General features: G+C 36.4%; 4 protein-coding genes across 7 annotated transcripts; 2 read left to right on the top strand and 2 right to left on the bottom strand.

Moving 5' to 3' along the window:
• The first annotated feature begins 244 nt into the window (after window positions 1–244).
• Window positions 245–2,767, top strand: LOC111453692 (heptahelical transmembrane protein 4-like). 4 transcript variants are annotated; one of them, XM_023094892.1, is made up of 5 exons: window positions 245–391; window positions 524–580; window positions 942–1,204; window positions 1,338–1,662; window positions 1,964–2,767. In XM_023094892.1, the coding sequence occupies exons 3-5, from the start codon at window positions 945–947 to the stop codon at window positions 2,621–2,623; spliced, it is 1,245 nt and encodes a 414-aa protein (XP_022950660.1). In that variant the 5' UTR covers window positions 245–391; window positions 524–580; window positions 942–944; the 3' UTR covers window positions 2,624–2,767. The 4 variants fall into 4 exon arrangements, with proteins under 4 accessions (XP_022950660.1, XP_022950657.1, XP_022950658.1 ...); XM_023094889.1 differs by having other exon boundaries at window positions 246–391; window positions 524–627; XM_023094890.1 differs by lacking the exon at window positions 245–391 and having other exon boundaries at window positions 398–627.
• A 272-nt stretch (window positions 2,768–3,039) lies between these two features.
• On the top strand, window positions 3,040–4,731 carry LOC111453580 (galactomannan galactosyltransferase 1-like). Its single transcript, XM_023094718.1, has one exon. The coding sequence runs from the start codon at window positions 3,336–3,338 to the stop codon at window positions 4,665–4,667; it is 1,332 nt and encodes a 443-aa protein (XP_022950486.1). The 5' UTR covers window positions 3,040–3,335; the 3' UTR covers window positions 4,668–4,731.
• Window positions 4,732–4,887: 156 nt separating this feature from the next.
• On the bottom strand, window positions 4,888–7,876 carry LOC111453579 (ruvB-like 2). Its single transcript, XM_023094717.1, has 2 exons — window positions 6,998–7,876; window positions 4,888–5,770 (listed from the first exon to the last, which is right to left on the bottom strand). Exons 1-2 carry the CDS (start codon window positions 7,744–7,746, stop codon window positions 5,122–5,124), a joined length of 1,398 nt encoding a protein of 465 aa, XP_022950485.1. The 5' UTR covers window positions 7,747–7,876; the 3' UTR covers window positions 4,888–5,121.
• A 2,529-nt stretch (window positions 7,877–10,405) lies between these two features.
• On the bottom strand, window positions 10,406–11,200 carry LOC111453674. The gene has a single exon (XM_023094866.1). It carries the CDS (start codon window positions 11,097–11,099, stop codon window positions 10,605–10,607), a length of 495 nt encoding a protein of 164 aa, XP_022950634.1. The 5' UTR covers window positions 11,100–11,200; the 3' UTR covers window positions 10,406–10,604.
• Between the last annotated feature and the right edge of the window lie 2,464 nt (window positions 11,201–13,664).

The raw sequence follows: 13,664 nt of genomic DNA on the forward strand, positions 1-13,664 counted from the left end.
GGGAAATGAATGCGGGCCGGGGGCATTTAAAATTGGGCTTTATCAGTCGAGATTTCCATGTACAGCCCAGTTATGAAAATCTTTTACTCGTAATTACTGTAATTAATTATAAAATAAATGGTAGTTTAGATAGGGAGGCAGGGTTTGAAATTCGAATATTAAATCCACTTGGGTATTATCGATTTGGATTTATGGCTATTAAAAAGTTAATCAATAATTTAAACATAACTCAGTTCTTCAAATCTAAACAAAGCTTTGCGGTTTGAGGTTGCGCCACCAAATATTGATCTTGGCATCTTCGCATCTACGCATCTTGACAACGAATCTCCCTCCCTCTCTCTTTCTCTCCTCGTGGGGGTCTCCAACATTGGGATTTCTTCGTCATTTAGTGGTTAGATTTTTTTTTTTTTAATCCCTTTTTAATGCAATTCTTTTGCTTTCTAACTCGATCGTCCGCGATTTTTCTCGACTCCCCTTCTTCTTCTTCTTCTTCTTCTTCTTCTTCTTCTTCTCCTAATTGCAGGTTTCAGTCCGCTAATTTTGATTGTTTTCCCTTGCTGCTGCTGGAGTGTGGACGAGGGTTTGCTTCTAAGCCTCTCTATTCTTCTGGGATTCTTCCAATTCTAGGTTTTTTTTTTTTTTTTTTCTTTTTGTTTTTGCTTATTCTGGGGCGTTACTTTCTTCTTCAATTCTCAATGTCCTGAACGTGTTTTTGGTCTCTGAATTTACCTCTGAGTTTGGTTTTTGGAAGAAGAGGAAATGTGAATGGTATTTTCTAAAAATTGATTTCAATACTTAAAACCAATCGATCATTAGGGGAAATAAGAAGATTATGATCTGGGTTGAGACAATTTTCAATTGTTTCTTGTTTTGAAATTGATCGGGTTGAGGAAGAATAGAACGGTTGAAGTTGATAGCGCGTTGTTCAATTGGTTGAGCAGGGAATGGATGCGTTCGATGAAATGACTGAGAAATTTAAAACTAGTGCTGAAACGACGGAGTGCCATCAAAGGTATCGTTGGAAGGAGGGAAAGGGGAAAAGACTTTGGAAGAAGGTGAAGTATCAGCTGGTTGAGTACAATGCTTTACCAGCTTACTTGAGGGACAACGAATTCATTCTGGGTCATTACCGTGCTGATTGGCCTATGAAGCAGACACTGCTCAGCATCTTTTCCATTCACAACGAGACTCTTAATGTTTGGACGTAAGCCTTAAGACTGATATTTAATGCTTAGCATCAGATTTTGCAATGAAGTTTGCCTAAGACTTATATTTTCTTCTTTACTGTATGTTTCTTTTGAATACTGTATGTTTCTTTTGAATACTGTATGTTTCAGGCATTTACTTGGATTTTTCCTCTTTCTTTCCCTCACCATATACACTGCAACAAAGATTCCTGACGTTGTTGACATTCATCCTCTTCAACATTTGCCTGACGTGTTTAAAAAAGCTGATATGCACAAATTGCAAGCGGAACTGCTGTCCTGCCTTCCTTCCTTGCCTCACTTCCCTGATCTGCAGAAACTCAGGGAGGAGTTGAAGACTGCATTGACTTCAATGGATATGCTTTCATCACTGTCTCGTTGGCATGTTGTGGAACTTCTATACAATTGTTTACCTCAGCGGTTCTCCCATGGAAATCAAACTGATGTCTGTGCTCTGGTAAGCTATATGCTCAAATCTAATCTTGGGATTTCCAGGCCATTCTTATTACATTCTATGAATTTAAACCTTATTAGAACCTTCCTGAAGAACCTGATTTTAGTATATTCCGAAATTTTACCTGAAATTATCCTATAAATTTCCTATCTTCTGCTGGCCTAATCAAGATTGTAGTTGCTAGTGTTGTGTGGACTTTGATATTTATATCCCAACAGAAGTTTTTTCTTCGATGAAGATGTCCATTAAGTCAGTATATGTTATTTGCTCTGTTCTTATTTTCCTTTTCTTTTATTTCATTCAGAGAAGTATGAAGGAGGACGTTGCCAACATGATTGCGCCCTTAGCTACGAGACCAATCACTCGGTGGCCTTTCTTTGCATTCTTGGGCGGGGCCATGTTTTGCCTGCTTGCTAGTAGCACTTGCCACCTTCTTTCCTGTCACTCTGAGCGTGTCTCATACATAATGCTCAGGCTGGACTATGCAGGAATTGCAGCCCTTATATCCACCTCCTTCTACCCCCCCGTTTACTACTCCTTTATGTGCCACCCCTTCTTTTGCAGTCTCTATCTGGGGGTCATTACTCTCATGGGAATTGCAACAATCTTGGTGTCTCTGCTGCCAATGTTTCAAACCCCCGAATATCGCACGTTTCGGGCATCCCTCTTCCTCGGCATGGGCTTGTGTGGGATCGCCCCTATTCTGCACAAGCTTATCCTGTTCTGGGGCTCACCCGAAGCACTCCACACAACAGGATATGAGGTACTGATGGGGATCCTTTATGGGCTTGGAGCCTTGGTTTATGCAGCAAGGATTCCGGAGCGATGGATGCCTGGAAAATTCGACATTGCTGGCCACAGCCACCAACTATTTCACATTTTAGTAGTTGCTGGGGCGTATACTCATTATCGCGCAGGACTGATTTACCTGAAGTGGCGCGACCTGCAAGGTTTTTCAGATTAGAATTTGAACAAGGATTTAGCGTGTTGGAATGTATCTATGTAATACATCACTGTAAGATCAGAACCTGCTTAATGCTGCTCAGCCTTATCATTTCCAACAATATTTTTCAATGATCTGTCTGATAAGCCTTTCTCCAATGCCCAACTCCTACTACTATTTTGAAATGTTAATTAGACACAAAGTTTATATCTAATAAATCTAAATCAATTATGTTTTGAAGTTTGAATTAATGTTAGAGATCTATTAGAGGGCACTTTTCAAAGTAAAAGGAGTGAGAATAACTGAAATAAAAAAAGAAGAATTTGGGAAGACGAATCTTGAGGATTTACTGACAATTCACTCTCATTCATAAGTCGTGTTTACATGTGTTTACAGGAGAATGATGAGAGAGTTTCGGAGAAGAGAAAGAGAAGGAAGAGAGAGGAATGGGAGAGAGAAACGGGGAACAGATTCTGACGCTCTTGGCGCACTTGGATTTCTCCGGAAACTGTTCCTAATTTAATGTTTCAGTTCCAAGGACCAAATTCAATTGTGTCCACTCTGTTACTCCAAGCTTACCATTTTTTACCCACAACACTCCGCAACCCTCTTCATTCCTCATAACTCTGAACTACTCATACACATTCACATGGCTGTTGACTTCTAAATCACTTTTAAAGCACCATGCTTGCCCCTGACTTCTCTCACTTCCACTCCTCTTCTGCGTCCATCCATGGCCAAACCCACTCTTCGCCACAAGGCTTCCCCCTGTCTCGCCCACGCTCTACGCTTCCTCGCCGGCTCATTCCTTGTTTTTCTGCTCCTCTGGACCCTTCCTTCATTCCTTACTCCTTCTATCAACCCCGCTACAAATTTGGACTCCTCAAACACCAAGTTCAACCGCATTGACCCTCCGTCAGACGCGTCCTCTTCGCTAAATTCTCAAAGTCATCCATCTCTGCCCTACGACCCACCGGATATTACCTTCTACGATGACCCCAAACTCAGCTACTCCATAGAGAAGCGGATCGAGAAATGGGACGACAAGCGCCGTCACTGGCTGAAACGGCACCCTTCGTTCGCCACCGGAGCCGGCGACAGGGTGCTTCTTCTCTCGGCGTCGCAGCCTGCGCCGTGCCCGAACCCCATTGGCGATCACTTGCTTCTGAGATTCTTCAAGAACAAAGTGGACTACTGCCGAATCCACGGCTACGATATATTCTACAACAATGCACTGCTGCACCCGGAAATGTTCTCGTACTGGGCGAAGCTGCCGGTGGTTCGAGCTGCGATGATAGCTCACCCAGAGGCCGAGTGGATTTGGTGGGTGGACTCGGACGCTCTGTTCACCGACATGGAATTCAAACTCCCACTGGATCGATACAAAAACCACAACTTTGTCGCCCACGGCTGGGCCCACCTGATTTACGATTGGAAAAGCTGGACGGCGCTCAACGCCGGCGTGTTTCTGATCAGAAACTGCCAGTGGTCCATGGACTTCATGGACGTGTGGGCCAGCATGGGCCCACAAACCCCAAATTACGAGAAGTGGGGCCAGGTCCTCAAATCGACGATTCCAGACAAGCAGTTCCCAGAGTCGGACGATCAGACGGGCCTGGTTTATCTACTGTACAAGGAGAAAGAGAAATGGGGGGACAAGATTTATTTAGAAGGGGAGTATTACTTCGAAGGGTATTGGGCGGAGATTGTGGGAACTTTTGATAACATCACCGAGAGGTACACGGAGATGGAGAGAGAGGCTGGGGAGCTGCGGCGGCGGCACGCAGAGAAGGTGAGCGAGCAATACGGTGCGTTTAGGGAGAAGTATTTGAGAGATGCAGGAAGTGGGAAAGGGGGTTGGAGACGGCCTTTTATCACCCACTTCACGGGGTGTCAGCCTTGCAGTGGGAATCACAATCAGATGTATTCTGGTAGTTCCTGTTGGGATGGAATGCTTAAAGCTTTGAACTTTGCTGATAATCAGGTGCTTAGAAAGTACGGTTTCAGGCACTTGGATGCTCTGAATCTCTCCGTCTCTGAACTACCATACGGTTATCCGGCCTAGATTATTATATGTAGAGACAACATTAGAGCTTTTTGAAGTAATAAAATTATGATCTTTTTAGTGATTTGTTATTGTCAAATTCATGTCATAATCCCTCTCAGGAGTATTGATCTCTGTAGGTTGTTTGGAATGTGTCGACTTTAGCGATGAAAATTCCAGCCTATCTAAGCAAAGAGCAATGGAGGAATTGTATAAGTAATTTTAACACCCTTAATCTCATGAAGTTTTCATCGGAGAAATCATGGATATTTATAACACAGGTTTAAAACAAATGAAAACAAGAGCAATAAGCATCGAACATGAAGATCAGATATACATCATACACACACTGGTGAAGCCTCAAGATAGACATTAAATAACCAACCAGGTAATATATATAGACTGCAGGAAATCGAACTCCTAGTAACTACAACACCACTTAGTTTAGCCTCCAAAATTCTTCTACAAAAGATTATCAAGGGTTCATGGCATTAGAATCATCTTCTTCAGCATCTCCCAATTCGTTGAACATGTATTGATTTTGGTACTCCATCAAGTACTGAGTTGATCTCTTCACATCTAAGAACAGATGGTAGACACGATTTATGTCCTCCATCTCCACAACCTTCCCCTTTCGTTTCTGACATGCCAACGCAGCTGCTGTGATTAAATGGATGGAATATCTGAGCGATGTTTCTACACCAATTGTGGTCAAAAGTCTCTTTGCCTCTTCAGACATTTCCACATCTTCCTCTTGAGTTCTGATATCTAAAATCTTACGTATTTCATCCTCTGTATATGGCTGAGTGGAAATTATAAGTAGGCGATCAAGAAGATCAATAGGAATACCATGCGGGGATTTGTAGTTTGTTCCCCGAATGGTGGTAATCCCTCTATTAGTAGCAACGACTAGTATTGGAGCCATCTCATTCTCCAAAGCACGATTAAGGAAAGAGAAGCACTCAATATCAAGCATATGAACCTCATCAATAAAGAGAACACCTGGAACTATCTCGGCCTTGCCTTCTTCTCTCCACTCAGCCACTTTGGTATCAATTTGTTCCCTTACTTCAGCCCGAATTTCTCCAGTATCACCAGTGAATAGAGCTAAGAAACCTTGTGTTCTGGAAATAAAGGACAATAAAATCAGAATATAACTCTCAGAAAAACCCAAAGGAAAAAAAAAATGAATAAGAAAGAATTAGATGGGACAGCCAACGTATTGAAGTCACGAGTCATACGTACAACCAACTTAAGAACATAATTAACTTACATTCTTCGTTGCATACAAAGTAATGGGTTGAATTTTTTTTATTTAGAGAAAGGAATATTGTGCTTCAGTAGAGGTAAGCAGTCAAACAAAATTGTCCAATGCCATATCTTAAAAAACAGAGATCAGCAATTCAATTCCCCCCGTCCTTGGAGGCACAAAAATTCAAGAAAGGGGGAAAAGCAAGATCAATGGCTTGAAACACATAATATGCATGTAATCGAGGAAAGAGACCATTGCATGTTATATGCTATATTGAGAACAGAAATCGAATTCTTCAAATCTTCTTGAAATAACAACTATTCAGGAAGTGCAAAATAAAAGAACAAACTAGATTATGACTAGTGGAAGTACCTGGCAAAGTAACCACATGCATAGGTCAATGCCACCTAAGCTCACTAAGCTAGATGTTCTTATAGAAATTAGTCAAGAAGGGAAGGTACATTTTGGGGAAACACAAATTAGAGCGACCAGGGAAACTCCATACACTGCCTTAGAACATACACTACAGAAACAGAGACCAAGACATCAAATATTCTCAAAAGGAAGTCCTACGTCAACCTGGCAAGCGAAAATCAGAATAAAATCTGCATTAAGTACAAAAAAGAATGCAACAGACAGCAGCTCAAGGACCTAAGAAGTAATTTAAAGTTTCGATAACCCAATTTTTCCCCCTTTATGAGAAGCAAAATGAGATGCAATAAAGTCAAAACCTTTATGAAAAACCACCCTGCTGGGACATATTAGTTTGGTTTTCGAATAGTTGAAGATTAAAACATTGCTGTTCACCATCCCATAGCATTGGAAGTTTTATTGAAAGCCCTCAGTTACAAACAGCCGACAAAAATTTCAAACCGTCAAAGAAAATTTGGTGCGACAATCCCGACCCTCAATTACTTCTAACTGTAAACAAACAAAACCTTGCAAAATATTTCAATTGTACCATTATATGTGCATATAATTTGCAGACACCAAATATTATAACAGATATTGTTTCCCCTCTCAGTCTCATCAGCACGATTTCGAGACACATAACTCCACAAAAATGGATTTGAAAAGTTCTAAGGGAAAATAGAATAACCTGCTATTGATGACATCGATCTCATGGAGTGTGACACAATGTACAACCTCCTTCCGCTTTTGCAACTCACCATCGGGGCATTGCACAAACTTCGTTTGTGGACCCATTGCATCGTAATCCCTAGACCGAGAGAAAGACCTCCCCAGCTTAGTAATTTTCCCTGATGCCTTATCAATCGCAATTACATCGCCGCTCTGCACCTTTTCCTTCCCTAAAGCTTCGATCATCTTCGCCCCCAAATCATATACCGTCTCCATATCCGTCGTTTTCAAAGTAAGCTTCCCGGTCTTCGACGCTGCCCCGGCAACCGCTGGCCTGTCTATTTGAACCTCGACGACCTCTCCTTCAATTATCTCGGTTTCTTCCTTTATTCGGACGCCGATAGCTTTACGAAAGGCCTGCATCAATGCTTCAGTTTTGGACATCTCCAGAGAAAAGAGCTCACTGCCGGCAATCATAGCGAAAGGAGTTTCAAGGCCAAGCGACTTAGCCATGCCCATGGCAATAGCAGTCTTGCCAGTACCTGGCTGACCAGCGAGGAGAACAGCCCGACCGGCAATTTTTCCTTCTTTGATCATCTGAAGAATGACTCCAGCGGCCTTGCGAGCGGCGGTTTGGCCAACCATCCCCTCCGAGACGGCCCGTGGTTCAAGGGAGGAATCAAGACCTAGGCCGCGGATGTGGGAGTGCGCCCCAATGCGCTCAATTCGCGTTAGGTCGCGGCTCTCCGAGAGCTTCAGCTCCGCCATCGTAAGAGCCGGTGCTGGTAATTTGCTTGGTTGCAGAAGGACGGAGGAACAGAGCGTTGTGAACTAGGGTTAGGGCTCAGTGTTTAGAAGCCTCGAAGAAACACTTCTCTGATTGCGTTTTGAGAGTAACTTAAATGGCATGCATTAGCCTATTAACTTTATATTCGTGCCAAAATATCTTCAAATTTTGAAAATTGTCTCATGTATTTTTTAATTTTTATTTTGTATATGGTTATTTAGTAAATTTATTAATAAACACTAATTAATTATTCAGTACGGGTTCTATCCCAAAATAAGAATCTATTGATAGCTGAGCTTAAAATGTGTGTGAAGGTGTAATATTGTATGTTCAAGATTTTGAAATTTTGATTCATCACCTTATCGCCCTTTAACATTCTTTTATCATTTTCAATAATATTACGATATTATTTATTTGTCTCGAATTTCATTAGCATGTTTTATCTTCGCTCGCATACTTTATAATAAGACATTTAAAGTGATATTGTTCAAAATTAAATATATTTAATTATATAATTTCTATAATTAACATTAAAAAAAAAAATTATGATCAGTTCAAACGTGGTTTTAGTTCATAAGTAGATGTCACAAAATATTTAATCTTTTAGTGTTTAGGTTAGCCTTTAGAAGGTTAATTTTGTTTTTTATATTTTATTCCTGTCGTCTTAAACGGTGATTGTATTTATTATTATTATTATTATTTTAAATAAAGCTTCAACTTTAACACTCACCTAATAAGACTTTTGAAACATTTGTCATGAATTGTATTATAGTATTAAAATGATGTTAAATATCTGTTTTTGAAGTATATAACAAAATTAAATAAATAAAAAAATATAAAAATAAATATATTGAAAGTACAAAAATTAAAATGGACAAAAGAAATATAACAACGAAGCTAATTAAAAGATAAAAGAAGAGAGTATCTATACCTAATTTAAGTATATTTTTCAACAGATGCTTAAATTATATAGTTATATATAAATAAATAAATAAAACTAAAATATTTATAAATAAAAAAAGTATAAAAGAAATCAATAATTAAATAATTAATATATCCACCCACAACAACAACCGGCCGAAATTTAGTGCATATATACGCATAAAATGAATAAATTAAATTATGATTAAATATATGTATATATTAAATTTATTTTTAGTAAAAACTAGAATTTTATGACTAATTATGAATTAAATATAATAATTATTATTATTATTTATTTTTTTATTTTTTTTGTCTTTTACCCAAATGCAAAAAATGGATAGAATGATTGTTTCGAAACCATTTTTTAAAGTCAACCAAAAAAAATAAAAACAAATATGTAATGGATTGACCTTGATTTACAAAAATAGTCAATTGGGTTCGAAAAATAAAAATCAAATAATTGGACTTTGATTCCGGGGAAATAGTCAATTTTACTGAATTTTAATTTACAAAAAGTTGCTTATTCAACTGTTTTTATTTTTTTTTTAATAGCAAGATTTGATATATAATAATAAATAAATGCAGCACTCCTTGAATTAGGATGGCGTATTTTCCCATTCATAAGAAATACTAAATTATTGTCAACCTTTTCGTTTACACGAAAGAATAATTCAATCCCCTTTTTCTTATAATTAATTTGATCCCCTATTTCATCATTTTTAATAACGATATTAATAATAAAAGTAAAAATCACCAGAATAAAATGTCCAAATTTACTTTTAATATAGTTTAAATTACAAATCTACCTCTTTTGTATTTATTAGACTCATTAACATTAACAAATATAATAAATCTGTTTAATATATTTTTTAAAAACTAATTTATCCTTAAAATATTGACATTTAAAAATTATATATCTATTTATTTATTTTCTTAGCTTTAAATAGGACCAATGATATATATTAAATCGTTTTAATTATTTTCTTATCTTATCTTATTATTTGTATCGATATAATCACGAATATATAGGTTGATGTTTTTATAAGTGAGCTTTTATTTTATTATAAATTTACTTTTAAAAAATTATATTCATTGAAAAGAAAAAAAAAAAACTAGTGAAATTCCTCGATAACGTTGAAAATCCAGAGGTTATTTCAATTAGTTTGTAATTGAAAGGGAAGAGCGCGTTACAATCGGAAATAAAAATAAGCAATAATCGGCCGGCACGTCTCAATTTCAACCCTTCGGCTTTCCATCTGTGCCCTTCAACGCACAACAGATTCCTTTCTCCTTGCGACTTTGATCATTGGACATTATAAAATGAGAAGGAAAAAATACGTACATTTTTTTAAAGATTTGAAATTAATAACTATTTTTCTAATAAAAAAAAGTATTCTTAATATATTTTTTAGAAAGAATTTTGGAATTCTATTAATTGTTAGTTGATAACTAAAGAAAAAATGATGTGACTGTTTGAAGATGATTATCCTAATTTAATATTATTGTTCTAATTAGGTGACATTTCTGTTTTTTTTCATAGTCCTCTCCAACTTTCCTAAGACGAACCATTAACGATAGTGGGTGCTATAAGACCGTTTAGTGAAGAACATTTTTTACTTAATGACATGTGAGGACAACGGAAAAGATGGTAGTCGGAGATGGAAGGACATCATTATAAAGATAATATTAAATTAATATAATTTGTCATACCTTTATCGGCTATTATTATGAAAATTTTAGGTATAAAAGTGTTTGTTTGGAAACTTTTTTAAGACACCAAATTCACATAATTTGAGACCATTATAGCACTAAAAGTGGCATTTTGGACCCAAAAAAAAAAAAACCAAAATTAATAATTCATAATACGGAAATTAATCGACCGAGAATTTCACACTTGGGGGTTTAACTTTGAATTTCAATACACCCGTCTTCTTCTATGAACAGCATAGCTTCTGCTTCTGGGGTACGCATCAGTATTACATACCTTGAAATCCTCTTCAAATTCACAACTTTTCTCTTCGTCAATTCTCCCAATCCCCACGCTCTGGCTCCTCGGCACGTTTTTCACTTCCGCCATCGGCGATTTCCTCGCCCCTTGGATTTGGAAATCGGGTTCCACATTCTTGCTCAAGCTTCGAGTGGAGGCGGCCCTCAGAAGCTCCCTGAAGTCATCACTGCCGTGGCTGGAGACGGTGGACCCCACGCTGTAACTCTTGGGGAGAGTAGTGGGCACCTGACTGGTCGGCCCGGTCATCGCCATCCCATAATCCAGGTGGTTCGAGCAATCCGTCAGACTCCTAACGTAGAAATCTCGGACCTTCGACAGCAGCCGGCTGGAGGCTTTTATCAGTTGGCTCAACTTGTTTTCTTTGTTGCTCTTCTTCATTTGATGGCCGTTTTTTATCTCCATTATTGCTTAGTTTTCTTGTCACTCGTCGCCGTGGATGTCTGAAAATCTCAACTCGCCGGCGAGTGGGAATCGGATGAAGTTTGAATTGGGAATGATGGAGCGTTGGGTGTATGTGTATATATAGATGGAATTTGGTCAAAGACCGTGGGGAGAGAGTTTTGGGCGAGATGCTATATCTTTTATTTAATTAATATATATACACATATTTATAATCTAAATATACTGTTTATATCAATTTAATTTTTAATATGAACCCTCTAAAACTAACTTGTTAATACATACAAATTTTACCAAAGTTACATATAAAAATTAGATCACACGTTTAATTTTTTAAACTTTTAGTTAAATGTGTAGAATTAATTTAGAAGCCTTGATAATTATGTTTCATTACCGACTCTATCGGATTAAAATTTGTAAATCAATATCATTTTACAAGCGACATAAGTTTGACCCTAATTACAAATTAAACCGTTAAAGAAATATATTAAAATTAATCCTCCAAAAGTCAAATTGTAAGAGAAAATTTCAAACAGAGGCTTTGTGTTTTTGTGTACGGCAGGGAGTTGAAATAAAGACCTCGTCAAAGCTCAAAGCCAAAGGGAAGCTAATTTAAAATAGATATATATTAAAACCATCCACTGGCTTTGGTTTCTTCCGTTGAAATGTTCAAAATTCAAAGCTAAGTGTGTATTGATTTAATGGGTCAATTTTGGAGTTAAATAAAATGGGTTATGATTATAAGTGAATTTATCACTAATTTTCTAAATATATGTAAATGTATAAAAGTAATTTCCAGTGTTGGCAGTGTTAAATTTAATCAATGTATAATAATTATTTTGGGTATAATTTTATATTATAGTAAGAGGTAGTGATTCCATGTTGCAGGCCTTCAATGTATAATAATTAAGAAAGGGTTGCCTTATAATGACCGCCATGAATTTGGTAAAGACTAAGGAAATGACCTGGACTTAATTTAGAAATAATCAAAGCAATGAATTAGACCAACCTGGACTTAATTTACTCCAGGAGTATGTATGAAGTGAATCTTTAAGTATAAACTTTTAATTTTACTGGATTAAATTTTAAAATATAAATAACTTTAACAATAAATGGTGTAAAAATATATATAAACTTCTTATTCTTGCGTTTAAATTATATTAAGAGAATAAAATTTAAATGGTCAACCATAAATGATAATTTTAAAAACTATAAAAATGCCTCTTCAACAAGCAATGAAGTTTGAAATGGAGACCAGATGGAGTATAGTGAAATAACTAAACAAGAATAATTTAATTAGATAATTAGCATCCAAATTCCAAAACGAGTCGCTCCATTTAATCATTTGCTTTGAATAAAAAGTTTGACCATTTCTTGCCAACTTTAGCATTTTCCTATCATTTGTTTAGAGGGAGAGCTTTATGGATATTATTAAAGAATCATAAATATGATTTCCTTTAGAAATAAAAATTATTATTTCATTTTCTCTAATGCCTTTTATTTATATATTTACATTTAGAATGTTGTCTATTTTCTTCTTGGGATGGTTTCTTCAAACAAAATTAGAAATTAAAAATAAATATCTTGTTAAACATTATTTAAATTATCTTAAAATTATTGTTGGACGATGGAATTTCCACATCCGCTCATTTAGGAAATGATCATAAGTTTATAAGTAAGGAATATTAACTCCATTAGTATGAGACATTTTGGAGAACCCCAAAGTAAAACCATGAGAGCTTATGCTCAACATGAACAATATCATGTGGAGAGTCGTGTTCGTCTTACAACTATATGTTTGCATTTGGATGATTGACCAAAAAGAGATAATCTAGACAAATTTATATTATTTTTTAGTAATAAATATCAGTATTTGTAGAGATAAGTTTCTATTATTTATTTTAGTATTGTGATAGTTTTAAATATATATTTTAGAAAAAGAAAATGAAAGGATTCCTTGTGGCTATTGACATGGATCCATGGATGATTGGGCCTTTATTAGTGTGAATTAAAGACCCATGGGCCCATGGGCCGGTAACATCTCTAATATGTAAGAGATTGTGTTAGACAATTTGATTTAAACGGCCCATTACACAAATTAGTTGGAAAAGTAATGAAAAATATATATATATATATATATCCTTGTTTTAATTTATTTTGTTTTTTAAAAACAATTTAACACTAAAAATTGCATCACAGAATCTGTAAAAGATTGTCGTCTCCGTCAGAATGTGGAGCAATAGTTTTGCAGTCGCAGTCAAAGATGCAGGCATTTCGGATGGTGAAGGAAGTTATCTGTATTATTATATTCGGGGGAAAAGAACAAGAAGGAGGCGGCCGACGGTCTCGTATTTGTATTTCTTACATGTGTTAAAGCCTTCTCCAGCTGCACCTTCGTAAATTGTCCTTGTTTTTTCATTTTAATTCGTTGAATTTTGCTCAATCATTGTGAAACCCATGTAGATTAATGCTTTATAAGAGGGCCCAACTCGGAATTATTCCATATATTTAACAATAATTTGAAGTCAAACTAATGGGTTTGACTTTTTTTTTTTTTTTTTTTTAATT

This window comes from Cucurbita moschata, unplaced genomic scaffold, assembly GCF_002738365.1.
Source record: "Cucurbita moschata cultivar Rifu unplaced genomic scaffold, Cmos_1.0 Cmo_Scf00015, whole genome shotgun sequence".
NCBI lineage: Eukaryota > Viridiplantae > Streptophyta > Magnoliopsida > Cucurbitales > Cucurbitaceae > Cucurbita > Cucurbita moschata.